Consider the following 20,651-nt stretch of genomic DNA (forward strand, 5'->3'; position numbering starts at 1 on the left):
ACAGTGTACTAGATAATTAACTCTATTTCAACTGTTCGTTACATTTTATCAAAATGTGTGTATTGTCGTAAACTATATATGGTTCGGTGTTGGACCAAAAAATGGCCGACTTGCCAGCAGATAGGGTTAATCCTTCTCTCCCATTCTCATCAACGGGTATCGACTTTTTTGGACGCTTTATTGTAAAAGAAGGTCGAAAGGAACTTAAACGATATGGTGTGATTTTTACATGTCTTGTTATTCGAGCAGTTCACATCGAATTAGTTAATTCACTTGATACCAGTTCTTTTATTAATTCGTTAAGAAGATTGATTGCAAGACGCGGTCCTGTTCAAGAGATTCGCAGCGACAATGGTACAAATTTCCATGGTGCAGAATGCGAACTACGTCAAGAAATAATTAAGTGGAACCAAAATCAAATACATAACAAACTGTTACAAAGAAACGTAAAATGGACCTTTAATCCACCTACAGGAAGTCATCACGGTGGCGTTTGGGAAAGACAAATAAGAACAATACGTAGAGTTTTAAATGGTTTATTACAAGGCTCCAATACTGTCTCTTTAACTGGGCAGTCCTTGCGCACTATTATGTGTGAAGTTGAATCAATAGTAAATAGTCGCCCATTAACATTTGCATCTAGTGACCCAAATGATCTTAATCCTCTAACACCTATTTCTTTGTTAAACGTAAAACCAACGACATGGTTATTACCACCTGGCGAATTTAAACGCGAAGACATATATCGAAGGTATTGGAAACAAGTTCAATATCTCGTAGATTCATTCTGGAAACGATGGCAAAGAGAATACTAAGTGGATAGTTTCGAAACGTAATGTTTGTATAAACGATATTGTGCTTCTAGTGGATGATAACGCTCCGCGAAACCAGTGGAAATGGGACGTGTTACCAAAGTATATTATGACTGTAAAAACCTAGTTAGAAGTGTTTGTGTTAAGACACAATTCTCAGAATTTCAAAGACCTATGTATTTGGTTAAACCGTACGTTTGAGGGGCCGGAATGTTAGGGCCAAATTTCGTTTGTATAGATCCGAGTCCATTATTTTGTTGGTGTTATATCAAAGTCAATGTTTTAGATATGCATTTCCTGTCATAACCTAAGGTCAAGGCTGTTAGCCTGATTGTATTTTATGAAGCCATGTGCTTTTATTCATTTTTCAACGTACTAACGTGTTCACTTATTAACGGTTCATAAACATGTTGTAAACCCCTCAGTTATCTTCCAAGTCGTAAGTACATATAATAGCGATATAAAACCAATATATATATATATTTGTACTTGTAGTCCGTTTTAAGAATAATTCTGTAGCCTACATACATGTATGCATAATTTTCACGTATGTATACTGAGCGCCATGGAAAACGCATCACTTAGTTTTTCGTATAACAAAATGAGCCTGTAAACAAATCTTATTTATTTTGCTTCTTATTGTGAACAATATTCAAATGGGAACACATCAATAACAACACATTTGTACACTTATGGATGTTTAATCTGTAATCAAGGGTACAAAGTCAGAGGGGTCAAAACCAAAAGTACGACACAGATGTCAGTAGCGCGTGTGTCCTCCACGGGCTATCATCACGGTAGGCTACAGCATTAACGCGACCCCTGCAAATGTGTAGGGCGGTCCGGTGATCGATTCGTTTCGAAAACGCAGCAGTCTGCAAGACGTTCCCCGAGACGTCTCCACACACGTTGACGGCCATCAGCGTGATAAAGTTGAAAGCGACTCTCATCACTGAAGAGCACACTTTGCCAGTCTACTCTTCTCCATGTCTGGTGTCCTTGCGCCCATATCAAACGCCGCTGACGGTGATGGTCCCTGATGATAGCTCCAACATAAGGTCGTCGTGCACGTCGTGCACGTGACCGTCAACGTCCTGGTCCACAACGCGTTACAACCCAGGCTCAAGACCGCTACATCCGGGTCACTCATCTGCGTGACAGATTCGGCCCAGCGACTCTAACAGGTGTCGTCGTCGGAAAACAAGGACCATAATAATAATAATAATAATAATAATATCTTTATTTTCAAAGGTGAAAAATTAGGCTTAGAATCTTTATAACAAAGAAATGAAAAAGACAGTAACAGAACAAGACACTTAACAAATACTCACACACAAAACATTCAAATATATATTGATAAGCTAAATAGTTTAACTTCAAAACTAAAAGTAATATGATAGATAATATGTGCCAACACCGTAAGACGTTACGTTCCACCAATAGTGGACTGATGACAATTGATGTGTCTGACAATAGCACGTGTGCCAGCCCTGGACATTCCCATGGCTTCATTCCGTTGATTTTCAGTAAGTCTCGGCATCTCTATCTCGATTCCTGCACACGTCCAACAACAAATTACGACAGATTGACGTTTCACAGTTCATGTACTGCACATTAAGTTGAAAACATGCTTTTAAAGGGCTCAAACACAATGCTGCACGTGAATATTGGGTTTTTCATGTACATCTCGTGCTTTCTTTCTTTTTTTACTCACGGGCCGATATTTTTTGCGTTTGGGAGCATTGTGTGAAACAATAGTTCATAGTATTGCATAATATTATACATACAAAACCACCTAGTAATAAAATATTTGGGAAAAAAAAGTGATGCGTTTTCCATGGCGCTCCGTAGAATACCTGCTCTTCACTAACTGCGAATCAAGCTGGCTCTCACTACCAAATTCGCTGGATGACCATGACTTGAGTGTAATCACGTGCTCGGTATGTGCTAATTCGAGCCTTCGATAAATAAAATGAATTGAAAGTAGTCTATTTTTAGTAACCCATTTCTTTGCTCAAAATAAAAATGCTTTTATCTCTTCTAAAGTAATTTAATGAAATGAAATGAAATGGGGTTTAACGTCCTACTGTTCTGCTCCTGTTCTAGGGTTAGGGTTAGGGTTCCAACTGCCAAGGGATCTTTTACGTGCACGCCAATGTGTACACGGAACCTCGGGTTTTTTTTCGTCCCATTTTAATTCATGTATATTCGTTCGAGAGAGAGAGAGAGGGGGGGGGGAGGTTAACGTCAACTCGACACAAACTAGGTCATCTCGGGACTAACGTATGGCTTAATATGCGCGTAGGGGTCTTAAGCAGTGGGAGGATTAACTTTACTGTGACAGTATTGGTTCTTAAATCGGGTTCTTTGATGACAACACTGGTATATACATCTAATAATAGTTTTATTCTGCTTCTTACAATATTAGGTACAAACATCGTGATGTAAACGACCGTAGAACTAACTATATGGAAGGAGTCATGACTTAATTAGCTTGGCTTAGCATGAGTGTGCTAACTCCAGAAGCTGTCGTCTCGTACCGTCTCGTGCCAAGGCGCCCATGATCTAGGCACCCGCCTAGCATGGCCTCCTGGACCCGCCTGAAGATTCGTTTCTGTTCTGAGTTTATAAACGTATTCGAGACAAAGGAGCTCATTAGACACCTGTCTAATGTATCAAGCATCATATGAAGGTTTAACATTCAATATAGTTTATCCGACAAAGAAAGTTAGATAAGACATGCCAACAACAAGTTATAGTTACGCAATGACATAAGGAATACTACCAAGATCTCCAGCCGGGTATTGATAGCGACAGGTTTATGTTACAATCACTAACACGTATTTTAATATGGCAGGACGCCTCTATGACATAAGTCATTATGTTATATACCTCTCTTTGTTTGAATAAAGTTATAAATTATATGAAATAACTTTTAAAGACTATTACAAAATTAGATACCTATGGAGTCGATAATTACTACTCTTATTAAGATATAAACAACAATAATAATAATGAAAAAATATATAAAAACAAACAACACTCGTAAAATGTCGTATACAAAAATGTCTATAAACAAAAAGAAAAGGTAAATGAAACACACACGAATTTAAAAGTTATATATACATGTAAAATGTCATAATATCCAAAAATGTCTTTAAACAAAATGAAAAGGTCAATGAAAAACACACGAACTTAAAAGTTATATACACACAATCGGTCACACACGCGAGTCAATGAAAAAAAAACAAACGAGATCCTGGAATCACAAACACAGACTACTCTTATTATTCACATAAATGGTGGAATCGCGAACACAAACTACTGTAATTATCTTCTTAGACCGATTATTTGGTGGAATCGCGAACACAAACTACTGTAATTATCTTCTTAGACCGATTATTTGGTGGAATCGCGAACACAAACTACTGTAATTATCTTCTTAGACCGCTACTGCACTGTCGTAGCCAACTGTAGGGGTGGGGTACATATGATGCCCTTCCTCGTTCCAGTAATGTTGAGGGGTCAGAATATTCCCTGCTCCGTTTAGTTCAGCTCTTCTTATTGACCGGTAGTCTTTTCATTTTCCATACCGTCTGGCAAAACGGCGTGTTATGACATGTGCATATGAAGAGTATTAACTGCCACCCGTGCCGAAGTTTTATCATCTGCTTATCATATATATCATGGAGTGAACTTAATTAATAGTTAATCAAATTAGCAAGTGGAACAGATTTGACTTTAGATATCGATCTAACGATATTTACAGTATTATTTACATGGATACAATTGAAATTAGGGAGTCATATTGTTTTATCTCAAGAATATGAATGATCTGAACACATTTAACCAATCTTAAATAAGATATTTTTGAAAGAACTTATCAAAATTAATAACGGTTTATCTCTATAATTTTTAAAGACAACACAAAACAAGACAATACGTTCGCTCCTAATTCTGAGCACGACCCTCACCTGGGGTTAAACCAATCCCACCTGACTGGGGTTTCACATAAACCTTTTCCCGTAACATATCGGGACCTCCCAATCTATATTATTGGGGTATCACAAAATAAAAATAATAAAAAATCCTTCCCGTACATATCGGGTCATCCCATTAACATTTGGGGTACTACGTTAAACACGAATAAAATCTTTCCCGTAAATATCGGGCCACCCCATTAACACTTGGGGTAATATACACGTATAGACAAAACAAATAAAAAACCTTAGAGATAAACGCGGTAATACTGTGTGAATGTTATTGGGTTAAATTTCAAATTACGATACTGTTAACCCAATTCTAGTTAAACAATCACAAAACATTTTACTTTTCGATATTAACCTATTAATACTAATTTTAAATGCCAAAATATGTGTTCAAAACAAACAATTATAATTTATAATCTTTTAAAAACAACATGACCCATTGTAAAACAAACAATATATATACAATTTTGTTTTAGTCATTTTCCTACAAATAGTTAAGGACTGTTCCACTACTAGCTTGAACGTTATATTAAATTAAGCAACTACACCATGATATTTAATAAAGCGTGATGATAAACTGCTGATTTCCCAGTTAAATTATAATACATTATAGCCCAATGTCATTATTAACCGGCCATGGTAGGATTAGAAAAAGACTTACCCGTGTAGACTAATATCTGTGGCCTGTGGTCTTCTAGTGGTGGACTTCAAACGTTGCTCTGGTCAGCGGCGCCAATTTATATGTGACAGTATTGGTTCTTAAATCGGGTTCTTTGATGACAACACTGGTATATACATCTAATAATAGTTTTATTCTGCTTCTTACAATATTAGGTACAAACATCGTGATGTAAACGACCGTAGAACTAACTATATGGAAGGAGTCATGACTTAATTAGCTTGGCTTAGCATGAGTGTGCTAACTCCAGAAGCTGTCGTCTCGTACCGTCTCGTGCCAAGGCGCCCATGATCTAGGCACCCGCCTAGCATGGCCTCCTGGACCCGCCTGAAGATTCGTTTCTGTTCTGAGTTTATAAACGTATTCGAGACAAAGGAGCTCATTAGACACCTGTCTAATGTATCAAGCATCATATGAAGGTTTAACATTCAATATAGTTTATCCGACAAAGAAAGTTAGATAAGACATGCCAACAACAAGTTATAGTTACGCAATGACATAAGGAATACTACCAAGATCTCCAGCCGGGTATTGATAGCGACAGGTTTATGTTACAATCACTAACACGTATTTTAATATGGCAGGACGCCTCTATGACATAAGTCATTATGTTATATTACTTTTCAGTATAGATATACGAAATTTTGGATTAAGCCCGCATTTTTATTTCATATACCCCCCCCCCCTTCACTTTTCAAGGGAAGTAAATATAAATGTGCCAGAAAATTATTTATATATTTGAAAAGAACAGTGAACGTGCTTTCTACTGATATGTAGACTGGGTGTGAACAAGATGAAAGGGCAAACGTTGTTGTCAATTAATATAGCGAGGTAAATCGAACTCTCGGGGGGGGGGGGGGGTCACGTGGAACAATTTACTTTTTAAACACAAACATTTATCGTAACAGCATTTATTTTACTAGCTTAAAACATGAACATAACATATAATTCGTGGTGGTGTCAAACCATTATTAATAGCACGGTGCTGTTAATCAATTTATAACAACATGGTGGTGATAAACCATTAATAATAACATGAGGGTGTTAAACTATTAATAATAACATGGTGGTGATAAACCATTAATAATAACACGGTGGTGATAAACTATTAATAATAACATGGTGGTGATAAACCATTAATAATAACACGGTGGTGATAAACCATTAATAATAGCATTGTGCTGATAAATTATTAATAATAACATGGTGGTGATAAACCATTAATAATAACATAGTGGTGATAGACCATTAATAATAACATGGTGGTGATAAACCATTAATAATAACACGGTGGTGATAAACTATTAATAATAACACTGGTGGTGACAAATCATTCATAATAACATGGTGGTGATAAACTATTAATAATAACATGGTGGTGATAAATCATTAATAATAACACGGTGGTGATAAACCATTAATAATAACATGGTGCTGACAAACCATTAAAGATACATTATGGGGGATAAGATAACGCGATGACAGTTCTCGCTATAATAGTTAAAAACTAGATAGTGTAAAGGTAATTTGCTGAAAATTTCAGTCAAATTGATCCACCATGAGCCGAGATAGAAGCTCGTGAAATTTTGGCATAGTCTCGGTCATCATTACTAAAATCATTAATATAAACAGCAAGTCTCGATTATCCGCTTTTCTTGATTTAATTATCAACGGCCGTTAGCGGCATATAGGAATTTAATCCAGCCAACATCGAAGGCTAGCCGTGACATCGAGAGTTTCTTATGGTCTGGATAAGTTAATTAATGTCTAATTGATAATTTAGATAACATTTCAGGCCTAAAGAAAGACTTGTAATAAGCAGACTTTACTCTTGCATAATGCATGTTTAATAATAACATGGTGGTGATAAACTATTAATAATAACATGGTGGTGATAAACTATTAATAATAACATGGTGGTGATAAACCATTAATAATAACATGGTGGTGATAAACCATTAATAATAACATGGTGGTGATAAACTATTAATAATAACATGGTGGTGATAAACCATTAATAATAACATGGTGGTGATAAACTATTAATAATAACATGGTGGTGATAAACCATTAATAATAACATGGTGGTGATAAACTATTAATAATAACATGGTGGTGATAAACCATTAATAATAACATGGTGGTGATAAACTATTAATAATAACATGGTGGTGATAAACTATTAATAATAACATGGTGGTGATAAACCATTAATAATAACATGGTGGTGATAAACCATTAATAATAACATGGTAGTGATAAACCATTAATAATAACATAGTGGTGATACACCATTAATAATAACACGGTGGTGATAAACTATTAATACTAACATGGTGGTGATAAACCATTAATAATAACATGGTGGTGATAAACCGTTAATAATAACATGGTGCTGATAAACTATTAATAAAAACATGGTGGTGATAAACTATTAATAACACGGTGGTGATAAACCATTAATAATATCATGGTGGTAATAAACCATTAATAATAACTTGGTGCTGATAATGTAGTGAGGCGGAATTTTAATATGTTTATAGGTTTTATTATGTCAAGTAATATAGTGCATTGAGTGAGTGCACCTTTAAACTAACAAATTGACACTAATTTTACCTGCAACTGGTCTATAATAACATCTCTCCTTTAACTTGGCTTGTTAACCTGTACTGTTTTCTTAGAGTCCAAATCTTGGGGTGAGTACAATTCTACTCCCTTGGTTACAAGCAAGTTTTCTTTTTATCTAAACCCCACTTTGGACACCAGACATTAGACAGATTTCGAAGTGTAAGGACATTTTGATACCTTCAATCAAATTGTAAATTTATTTTCAGAGAATTGTTTCAGTTATACAGGTAATTGTGCTAATTCTCTTATTTTGGGTAATTGGGGTTTAGATGTAGCGGATGTAGGAATGATAGAAATTGTAATATTAAGCAACCATTTTATTTAAATAGATAGAAAATAACATGTATAGATCATTAGTTATTCATATATACATATATATAGTAGGTTATAAGGTACCGTTTTGAAAGTATATTGTATATATAATCAGAATAATGTTATTTTCCAGAATATAGTTATCTGAAGATTTTGTTTACCATCTTGCTAGTCTTCGTTAAAAAAAACCTTCTTTGGGTATGTGATCAGTTTCTTATATATATCATTTAAGGCATATTGAATATATTTTATTTAGTTAGTGATGTATTTTTAGTGTGAAAATTAATGATATCAAGTTGGTAAATAAAGGCTTAAAAACCAAACACCTTAGTTTTTATTGAGAATTTACACCCACCCACCCCCCAGTTACAATAAACTATTAATAATAACATGTTGGTGATAAACTATTAATAATACCATGGTGCTGATAAACCATTAATAATAACACGGTGCTGATAAACTATTAATAATAACACGGCGGTGATAAACTATTAATAATAACATGGCGGTGATAAACCATAAAAAATAACATGGTGGTGATAAACCATTAACAATAACACGGTGCTGATAAACCATTAATAATAACATGGTGGTGATAAACAATTAATAACATGGTAGTGATAAACCATTAATAATAACATGGTGGTGATAAACCATTAATAATAACATGGTGCTGACAAACCATTAATAATAACACGGTGCTGATAAACCATTAATAATAACATGGTGGTGATAAACCATTAATAATAACATATTGGTGATAAACCATTAAAAAAAACATGGTGGTAATAAACCATTAATAATAACATGGTGGTGATAAACCATTAATAATAACATAGTGGTGATAAACTATTAATAACACGGTGGTGATAAACCATTAATAATATCATGGTGGCGATAAACCATTAAAATAACATGATGGTGATAAACCATTAAAAATAACATAGTGGTGATAAACTATTAATAATAACATGGTTGAGATAAACTATTAATAATAACATGGTGCTGATAAACCATTAATTATAACATGGTGGTGATAAACCATTATTAATAATATATTGGTGATAAACCATCAATAATAACATGGTGGTGATAAACTATTAATAATATCGTAGTGGTGATAAACCATTAAAAATAACATGGCGGTGATAAACTATTAATAGTAAACACGTGCTGATCAACCATCAATAATAGCATGGTGGTGATAAACTATTAATAATAACATGGTGGTGATTTGAGTTAAGGAAGATCTTTGAGCACAAAAATGAAAATAAAGTACGCTGTTATATTTATAGGCAGTAATTCGCCTTGACAATTTAGAGTGGTTCCATTCGACCCCAATTTTCGACCAATCAAAATCGGGGAAATTTCTGATTTCTGCTACAATCAATCATCACCACCATCCACATGTCATTATGTCTACATCTCCAATAGGTATATCCCAATATCTTCACTGACCCATGCAATCACAACGTCTACTACCATAATCATTATCCCCAGTCAACTTATATATAATATTCACCATTTCATCACTAATAGGTTTATGAAACCATCACCGTCATCATCATCATCTTTCAACATCTACAACTACCACCATCTTCTCTCCACCCAATCTTCTTTCAACACCCATCTTGTCATCACCATCAGTAACACCCGTATCTTTATCATCCTCATCTATAACAACATCATACCTCAACACCCATCTTGTCATCACCATCAGTAACATCCGTATCGTTATCTTCCCAATCTATAACAACATCATCCTTCAACATTCATCTTGTCATCACCATCACTAGCATCTGTATCCATATCTCCTCATCTATAACATCATCATCCTTCAACATCCATCTTGTCATCACCATCACTAGCATCTGTATCCATATCTCCTCATCTATAACATCATCATCCTTCAACATCCATCTTGTCATCACCATCACTAGCATCTGTACCTTTATCTTCCCAATCTATAACAACATCATCCTTCAACATCCATCTTGTCATCACCATCAATAACACCCGTATCTTTATCATCATCTTCTATAACAGCACCATCCTTCAACATCCATCACCATCACTAACATCCGTATCTTTACCATCCTCATCTATAATAACTTCATCCTTCAACATCTAATTGTCATCACCATTACTAACATACGTATCACCCTCACATGCTATCATCATTTCTTGGTAATCATAATAATTAAAATCATTGTCGCTATACAGAAACAACATCACCATCAGCCTAATCATCATGATAATCATCGCCAGTATCGTTATCATCATTATCATCATCATCTCCATCTTCAAGTCATTTCAGATTATAACCTTGGTAATCACAGTCATCAAAATCATTGTCGCTATCATCATTATCATCATCATCATCATCATCATCATCGTCATCACCATCGTCATCTTCCATTATATTATCCTCATCCGGATAATCATCCATGGAATAACGGATAAAGTATTTTTTAGGAAGAAGATCAACCAGTAAGATCTTCTTCGCCAGACTGTTAGCTAACTGCAGTTGTTCAACTTTCTCCTTTATTTCTAGTCCCAATTTCTGCCTGATGACCCTTATACACTTTTCTTCAAGAGATAGGTTAAAACATGCAAACTTGAATTCCTCCCTGTTCTCTGAGTGAAACATCTCCTCTCGTCCATCTTGTGCAGAATGAAACATTCTAGTTCGTCTATCTTGTTCATCCTCCATTTTGAAATTAACAGTCGAAACAATCTCTTCTTCTGGAGCCCCACTTCGATAAAGTAGTTGTCTAAGTTTATTTCTCTCTTTACTGTCAAAATCTTGTAAATGAACATCGTCATTGTAGTAATTACGTTCAGTAGATACAGACTGAAGATGCTGAAGGCAGCAGTTTTCAGCAACTAAATATTTTATTACATCAACAGTTTTCTCTGGATCAGAACAGGTAGGGAAAAGTAAAGCTCGCTGTATCAGTGTATTGCCATCTGGTCCTGGTAAATTCAGAAGTTTATGGCCACCTCTGATCAAACATGTTTTTAGACAATGTCTACCATAATCAAGATCCAAAAACTGTAAAGCAGATGTGTTATATTTTGTTTCTAAAATATTGATATTTGACCCTAATTCAAGTAGTAATTGTATAATAAATTTATTATTTTTCTTGGCCGCTAAGATCAAAGCAGTTTTTCCATTATTGTCCTGACTATTAATATTACCACCAGTCTCGAGTAGAAGTTTGACACATTCTTGAAAAGTTTCATATTGTTCACTCAGTGAATCGTCCATCGAATTTCCAGTTTGTTTCAGTTTAGACTTAGATATTAGGCACCCGATTACAGCACTGTGTATGGCTGTATGACCTTTATTGTTCTGTATATTAACATCACATGTAGGACCGTATTTTGTTATCAAGTCCAGGTATTTATGGTTCAATAAGAAAGCACCAATAATAAGAGGAGTGTTAGTTAGAGAATCTTTATGATTTATATCAATATTAGAATTAAACAACCAATTAAACTTCTCTGGTGTAAACTCATATTTCACTTGAGCCAAAAGATGAAAAATATTTCGATTTGTTGTTTCAGTAAAACTATTCACTAATGGCTTTAATCCTATATAATACTCAAAAATATTTAATTGGCCGAATTTCATAATATCATACAGTAGTTCAGGTCCATCAGCAACCAAATTAGCACCAGACTCGACTAAAAGTTTAAAGATAGCCAGAGTAGTTTTAAAATATCTTTTACTTTTCACCGTTTTTACAAAACAATGTCTACAAGCGGATAAACCATGATCATTAGTTCTATTTACATTAACAATATCTACAAGCACTAATTTAACAATATCTATATAGTGGGCGTATTGGGAGGCATACATTAAAGGCGTTGTTGTATTTACACTCTGGGTAGGGTCAGCACCATGTTGTATTAATAAAGTTATAATACCCACACATGTTTCTTTATCACCATGGTGATATATAGCACATGTTAAAGGCGAGTGACCCCCGACAACCATATTTAAGTCAGCACCGTGTTGTAGTAATAATGTTATAATACCTAAACTCGTATCTGTATCACCATGTCGTATTATAGCACATGTTAAAGGTGATCTACCAAATCCGTCAACCATGTTTAAGTCAGCACCATGTTGTAGTAATAATGTTATAATACCTAAACTCGTATCTTTATCACCATGTCGTATTATCGCACATGTTAAAGGTGATCTACCCAATTCGCCAACCATGTTTAAGTCAGCACCGTGTTGTATTAATAATAATATAATATCTAAACACGTATTTGTATCACCATACTTATAAATAACATATTCTAATGATTTATTTAGATTGAACTTGTCGAATTCAGCTCCAGCTTCTGTTAGAATGTTAGTACAGTTTAAACATTCGGCCACATTATCGGTGTTTTTTATACAGTAAAATAACGCAGTGTAACCATATTTAGATTTATAATTAATCATGTTCTTGATTTGATCATTACTTAAAAGAATTGACAACATTTGACCAGATTTAGCAAACATTAATATAGTTTTATCAGAGTCTGGATTGAGATTTAAATCAGAAACGGTTAAAAGATATTTAGTAATATTGAAACTATTATACTTAACAGATTCTAACAAAGCATTCCATACTTTATCGTCATGTTCAACCTGTAAATATAATTTCTTACTATAGAGATACTGAATACCTTCAACAAAATCTGATTTTATAGCACATGTCATTAACTGTATATTTAAATTAATATCAAGTTGACCATCAGATTGTAATATTATAATATTATTAAATAAACACTTAACAAGTGATAAATATCTTCTCTCTAATGATTGACAGGTTAAACTTATAATGACGTCTTGTAGTCTTCTGACGTCATCTGGCTGTAGTTCTTTTAATATGGTTTCCATTAGATCAATGTTGATGTCATTAACAGCTTGAGATAATCTGTAGGAAATAACAATATTGATAATTATGCTTACGTTTATTTAAATGGGTAGTTAATCCAAACAGTCTTATCTTTTAATTGTTACTTCTCTATCTGTTACTACTTTGTACGGTAAATTAGTCAGATTAGAACACATATTTGTATATCACATCAATACTATATTATTTAATTCTTTGCTCTCTGGTTTTCCTGTCAAACTGATTGATAAACTGCAAAAAGTACAAAATTCTGCTGCTAGTTTAATAACTCAAGTCCAACTTTCATATCATATTACTCCTATTTAAGTTTAAATACACTTCCTTACATATAAATACTTAATTAACTTAGATCCCCCATATCTTTAAGAGCTCCTTGAAGTTTATTTTCTTAAAAGTAATCTCAGATCTCCAACAGGCCCATTCTTGTTAGTAGAACGTTCTGCAAACTTATGTTCGTTTTGCAATCGTTCATTGTTTGTTCATGCCCCTCTGCTCTGGAAAGAACCTGTTCATGGTTGGCGTTATTTAAGACATCAAAAAACGCACTTATTCTTATAACGTATTTTCAACGATAATACATCATTTGAATCTATGCATAGTGATGATAGTTTATCCATTAATAATAATGATAATAATATCTGATAATAATTATAGTTTTACCTGGCCTGTATCTTCTGGATTTCATGTTTTTCTTTGATATCGTCACTTTCACTTTCACTTTCAACTGATAGTTTTGCTAGAAGGCAATAAAAAGTTAATAGATCAATTATGCCCCAATAAAAATATACTCCACGAAGTTTTTCGTTTGATTAGACCTAATCCCACTCAAACACTGCCCTACTCCCCTCCAATTTCTGTTGCAAATTATGATTGGTTCAATAGCCCGTTCAACAACCAATGCATTACTACGTAACAAAACCATTCGGGGTTAACCAGCTCTTAATATGTTACCGTAAAGTGTTTGGTGACAATCGCGGCTACATTACGTCATAACGCGCGACATGTATTACGCACAATTAACTGGCACTAATTGTTTTATAAACGAGGCTATCCTGAATTCCTACAATGTAAACATTCGGTAATCGACGCACACGTGTAATCTTTTGATTTTCTCTTGGAGCACACAGCAGACGAACAATATTTTAACCAGCTTTTAATACATTTAATCAACCGACGAAGAACCCAGATCAAAGAGAAGGGCTGTCATGTTACGTATTGTGTTTCACCAAACTGGATAGAAATACAATAATATATATAATTCATGGATTATCTAAACAAAAATGGATAAATATTATCGAATACTTGGTAGGCAGTAATAATTGGTACAAACAGACACGTTTATAGAATTTATATAGAAGATTTGAGTCAAATAATTTTCGTTCCAATAGCGAGTTTCTGCGACGGCCAAATTTACCGATGCGATTATCGATGTTTGCTCCCGATGCATCCAAGGCCAGGGTTAAAACATTTCTTGAAATCAGCACTCACAAGCACTGTGATATTATGTTTCAAAGAGGTCGCCAACGTTAAGCGGCAGTCATGGAAATTCCCTTTATTTTACTGTAGGCCTACACAGGAAAGATTTGATAGGACATCAGCAAATGGACACACTCCATCAAAAACTCAAGTTTTCAGTTTAAGTATAGCAATAGCTAGAGAGAAATTTCTCGGGCCATTGCATCAGGAATATGCACCAATGTTAGAATGTATAATGTCTTATATATTGGATCTGTTTTATAACTGACTAAACTGTTGTATAAAATTTATAAATCAAGGACAAATATAGTTTCGATACACAATTCGAGGACAAAATAGCTCCATAGTACAACAACAGTAATACCGTATCGCAATCGTTACAAATGGAGAACTTAGTTTACAACTTATCACTTTACCTATTTTAGTTGGTATCAGGTGTTCCATTTCAACATCACTCTCGTTTGAGCTTTTTCTTTTAAATGTTCTGCCATCCCTTTGTACATTGGTCTTATCCATTCTAAAACAAGAAATATCTCAGATAAAACACAAAGAACAGTAATAACGTCTGTTTGGTTGACGGAAAGATGCTTAGATTCCTAAGCATGCTGTATAGAATGTATATCTTTTAAACTGTGTTACCTGGCTGTTCTCATAGTTGAAGAGATCAGTACTAAAGTGGGCCAACCCACATTGACAAGTTTTCGAGAAATGTGACTTCAAAATTTAACGATGATTAAAAATTATGTAATTCACCCGATCAGTGATATTTTGACATCTTATATGTCTTGTCATATCTTAATTCATGATGATCAGTGATATTTTGACATCTTATATGTCTTGTCATATCTTAATTCATGAGAATATTTTTTAAATTCACTTTGTAATATTTCCCCGAGATTTTGTGGGGTAATGTGTTAAATGCATTAAAGCTGACTACAGTGTGAGTAATAATTGTGGGTAAGAATTGCTTTATTCATACACTTTAAACTTTGCTTTTTTTATAATATAGATTTATTAAAATGAACAAAACAACATCCTTTTTGGATAAAAACGTTTCAATGCTTTTTGTACTGCTAGTACTAGCTAAGTTTTCAATAATTAAATTACATACAACTGCTACACACCGCTGATGTTTAAAAAGCGTCTGCTTGTGACCTTGTGTAAGAAAATTCTCAAAAATCACGTGCAGCGGAAGTAAGTAGATGCGATCTTCAAGTCTTGTGTTGTAAATTTAAACAGTTTAACAATACTAAATGATCCGGACTATCTTCCATTCAAGCATTCGATTGGCTGCGGTATTCCTGACCTAACAGTGACAGTAATCTATTTATAGATCGTTTTATTCTTGCTTTCAGAAATTAAGTTTCGTCGAGTTTTCTAAAAATATTCGGTTTTTTTTAAAATATGACAGCCTATTTATAGCCTGGTAATTAGCCGCGTAAGTGTTTTCAACATTTAACGATACTCAAAACATTAGTTTTATCATAGTTTATTGTCGTCGGCTAATTTCAACTGCTGTATAGTGTATTTATTATCTATGTTTATGATAATTTTTTTCGATATTTGAAGTTTTTGGCGATATTCGATAAACCACTATATCGTAGTTGGGTCTGAAAATACCATATCGCGATAAATGACTATATTGAGAACATCGTACAGTCCTAACAAAAATGAACTTATATTTAGCGATTAAACAAAATTTCTAAAATGAGACGCTGTCTTCGAAAAGAGCCATAATATCCTAATATCGATGACTAGTCCGATCGTTAATGTAAATCCGTCGGCTTTTCGGGTAGAAATCGTGGAATAAGCTTTATTTTGTAGGTTTTGATGGTTGATTACAAAAAATCAATGTTGACATTTTTTTTGAGTAGGTCTTCACAGTATGGGAGGCCATTATTTGAGGGCAGCCATTTTGCGATAATATTCCAAATTATTTTTTATTTTCACATTATTTATAATGTTATCGACATATCAACTGTGATTTAGCAATGTATTAATATTGGCAGCATTCATGACTATATCTCAGATTGTTTTCCATCATTTCATGAGGATATTTCCAAGATGGCGCACATTTTTAGCGGGATAATCGGTCGATGTGCTGATTTCGATTAAGTAGTAGTGTTTGGTGTCAATATATATGTTTTGGGGGTCACAAATTACATTCCTGACATTAACAACCTTGTAAAATGATCACATGTTCATATACTTAGCATATTACCAAGATGGCGGGAATTTTTGGCGGGAAAATGAGACGATGTGCAGATTTTGATTAAGTGGTCGTGTTTGGTGTCAATATATATGTTTACGGGGACGTAGAATCAATTTCTGACATTTACAACCTTGTAAAATGATCACATGTTTACATATTTAGTATATTTCCAATATTGCTGCCACTTGTGGCGGGAAAATTGGACAATGGGTTGATTTCGATTAAGTAGTTGTCTTTGGTTGTTTTCGGGGAGGCAGATTCGATTTCTGTCATATACAACTACGTAAAATGGTCGTATGTTCACCAATTTAGCATATTTCCAAGGTGGTGGAAATTTTTCTAAACACATTATTAGCATTTATTTATCATCGATTTTCCTGTGAAAGTGAAGCCTATTCCTGGCATGAAGGCAAAAAGAGCAAAGCGGCAGCGTGGTGCTTACGCCACGTGCCCATCATTGTTTTTTTGTCAACATTGTTTTTTTGTAATCAAACATCAAAACCTACAAAATAAAGCTTATTCCATGATTTCTACCCGAAAAGCCGACGGATGGGAATTAGGTAACAAACCGAATCCGACTAGACACCAAGACATAGCACAAAGTCACCCGATGGATATTTTAACTACAGTCTGCGAAACACTTTCTGCACCTCATGACGATCTGACCGGTAGTAGTAAAAGTTTGCCGCAGAGGTTGTACGAACGGATTTTGACCCTATGACGTCAGACATTGATAAATCAATAAGCGTGGACGTTTCTAGTGGTTTACCCACAGTTCCGTGTATCGCACGCCAAGAAGTCGCCGTAAAAGATTGTGTCATTGGCTAATCTCTCACGCCATCCAGAGCGCAGGTTATGTAACAACTCTTCCAGATCTTAGCGTAGTACAGACAAATAAAACCAAATTTTGAACTATAAAAAACGAAACGAAATAGGATCTGTGTTTTAATCCGATTGAGCGTCGTGGGCTAAGTAACAAGCGACCATCTCTGATATGTAATCTTCACCCTCGCTAATCAACCCTTTTATACAGGTCAACAGCACGTGCACGCCAATAATATGCATGAGTTTGGGCGAGCCATATACGTACGTAATTGAGCTCAGAGAGCCAACCTAATAAACACCTACACCAAGTTTGAACATTTTAGCTCAATTAAAAGGGAAGTTATTGTGTCCCCAAGACCGAAAGACAGACAGACGGACAGACCCATTTTAATTGTCTACTGTTTTCTTCGAAAGGCGGGGGACAATACGTATTTATGAATGTAAAATGGATAAACTGACTATGATTTCTTCCGACCCCAAAATATAAATATATTAGAACTTACAAATCGAGAGTGAAGACCTTATCTGTACCACTTTCCATTTCTTCAACTGATGTTTTATTAGTTTTATCCTTCTTGCCCTGAAATAAAACACTCATATATATTTAACTTGGATATAACATTTTATCGTGCTTTGTTTAGTATCTTACAATGGAGGATGTGAAATATTAAGATTAACATCTTTAACTTTTTACAATATATAAAATAGTATTGAGAGTATAAATATATCTAGAAGAATACATGGACCTGATGCATCATCTGTCTTTCACCCAAGTAATAAGTGGTATCCGGTGTTCCAGAAAGAGTAAGTACGCCTGTATTTATTGTAGCTATGGATAATGATGCCTTACCTATAACTACTTGATAAAACCTAGTAATATGTCTTACTGATAATTAATTGTTAAATCCTTTAATTATAATTACAGTTTGTCCTAATCTTTAATCATAATTACATATTGCCAAAAAATATCTATATATTTTCGTCATCTTTAATTATGCTTATATATTGTCGTCATCATTAAACATACATTAGTGCAAGAGCTAAATCTGCCAATTGCAGGTCTTTCCTTAGACCTGAAATGTTATGTTATATAAACCATTAATTAGGCAGTAATTAACTTATCCAGATCATAATCAACTCTCGGTAATATCGCTAGTATCAACTCTCGGTAATATCGCTAGCCTGTGTTATTTACTGGATTAGAACCCGGTCTGCTGCTGCTGATTAAATCAAAAACTGGATAATCGAGACTATGTTTTTTATCCTACCGATTTTAGTAATGATGATCGCTAAATTCTGGGTTCAGAGAGGATCGATTTGATTGACCTTTCCACAAATTCCCTTTACAGTATCTAATTTTTAACTATTATAGTGAGAACTGTCATCTCTTTATCTAATCTCCCATAATGTATCTTTAATTATGGTCGTATAGTGTCGTCATCTTTTTGTTCACTGAATTTTGAAATTTATGTTTTTAACTACTCTACTATTAAAAGTGTCCATCCATCAATATCTAGTGTATAGAGTACAGAAGTACAGGAAATGTATACGGTAATATCTTACTGGTACTAATCTTCTTTCTGTTTGCTGTTTAGCCGATATGTCTGCAAGAAAATAAATAATAGTTTACATACACTGCCTCATACATAACATACTACACATAGTCTACAAAATAAAACTCACAACTTTGTTTCACAATAAATCATGACAAGATCAAAAGTATGCCGACAAAAATTGATTTCAAGAGTGGTTTAACAAAAATATATTTAAATTGTATATCAGCTATGCTCAATCACCGACATACCTTCTCCATGATTCACCTGGTCTTTATTTAGATCGTCATCTATTGGTAATAATATCAGGGGTTTATCTTGATCTAGTCGTTCATCATCTGTTCGGTCCATGTCTACATTGCTATATGTTGCTTGTTGATCAAGTTGTTCCTGTAAGCGGCAAATAATCAGTTCTTTATCTTGAAGTTTGTCAGTATATTTTTTAGCTAAATATTCTTGGTATTTCTCCATTTCCTGAGAGTTGGCTGATGTTGTCTTTAAAGCTGTATTTTCAATAAGCAGCTCATGTATTTGTAACTGCAAGGTTTCGATTTCATTTTCAAGAACAATAATTCTCCTCTGGATCATCGATTCCCTTTCGGAAGTGAGCTCCTCATCTACAAAAGATATACGTTTAAAAGCATGGATTAGGCTATATCAATATCAGTGCTGGACGTCATTTTAATCCCTAGTAAACTACAGTATTTTAGATCAAAGATTAGTAAAGCTCTCTGCTACGATGAATGAATGATTGCCATCGGGTTTAACGTCCCACTTTTCTGCAATCGCCGTAATAATAAATACGGGCATACGCCATATGGTGTGCTATACGGGAAATTTTCCCCAGACAGCAATTGCCGTATAACTCCCAAGGGTTTGTTCAAATATTGTGGTCAAATTTGTAGAAATTTCACATTTTGCGAGGAGGGTTTGGTCGTCGAATGGGTAGCGCATGCGCGTTGTATGATAATGTCTGTCATTGAGTCAGCTGTTGTGGTTTCGATTCCTTGCTTGTACGTAACAGGGAGTAGGGGCGCCTGTCCAACATCGTGTGTTTTCTCTGGATCCTCCGGTTTCTTCCCACTGCTAAAGACCCCTACACGAAAGCAAATGATTGAAATAAAATTAAATCATATGTTAGTTCCGATATGACCTAGTTTGTGCCGAGTGGACGTTAAACCCCATTTCGCTCTCCCTCTCTCTCACACACATTTTGCGACAATTGTCCGGTGATCTGAAACGCATG

At 34.5% G+C, this 20,651-nt stretch overlaps 1 protein-coding gene across 1 annotated transcript; it reads right to left on the reverse strand.

Annotated features, from left to right (window-relative positions):
- Nucleotides 1–10,728: 10,728 nt before the first annotated feature.
- LOC130010547 (chaperonin CPN60, mitochondrial-like) lies at nt 10,729–20,014 on the reverse strand. The gene is made up of 7 exons (XM_056103514.1): nt 19,657–20,014; nt 19,416–19,456; nt 18,356–18,432; nt 15,232–15,332; nt 14,000–14,075; nt 12,858–13,360; nt 10,729–10,832 (listed from the first exon to the last, which is right to left on the reverse strand). The coding sequence occupies exons 1-7, from the start codon at nt 19,991–19,993 to the stop codon at nt 10,729–10,731; spliced, it is 1,239 nt and encodes a 412-aa protein (XP_055959489.1). The 5' UTR covers nt 19,994–20,014.
- Between the last annotated feature and the right edge of the window lie 637 nt (nt 20,015–20,651).

Source organism: Patella vulgata (assembly GCF_932274485.2).
Source record: "Patella vulgata chromosome 5 unlocalized genomic scaffold, xgPatVulg1.2 SUPER_5_unloc_1, whole genome shotgun sequence".
Taxonomy (NCBI): Eukaryota; Metazoa; Mollusca; class Gastropoda; family Patellidae; genus Patella; species Patella vulgata.

Bases quoted from the DNA above. Each gene is read 5' to 3' on its own strand.
- LOC130010547 (XM_056103514.1), bottom strand. From the start codon at position 19,993: ATGATCCAGAGGAGAATTATTGTTCTTGAAAATGAAATCGAAACCTTG. The intron at 19,457-19,656 runs GTATGTCGGTGA...ATTTTCTTGCAG, and splicing joins CCAGGTGAATCATGGAGAAG to ACATATCGGCTAAACAGCAA. The intron at 10,833-12,857 runs GTTACACTGCGT...ATATAATGGAAG, and splicing joins TAATTATAAATCTAAATATG to ATGACGATGGTGATGACGAT.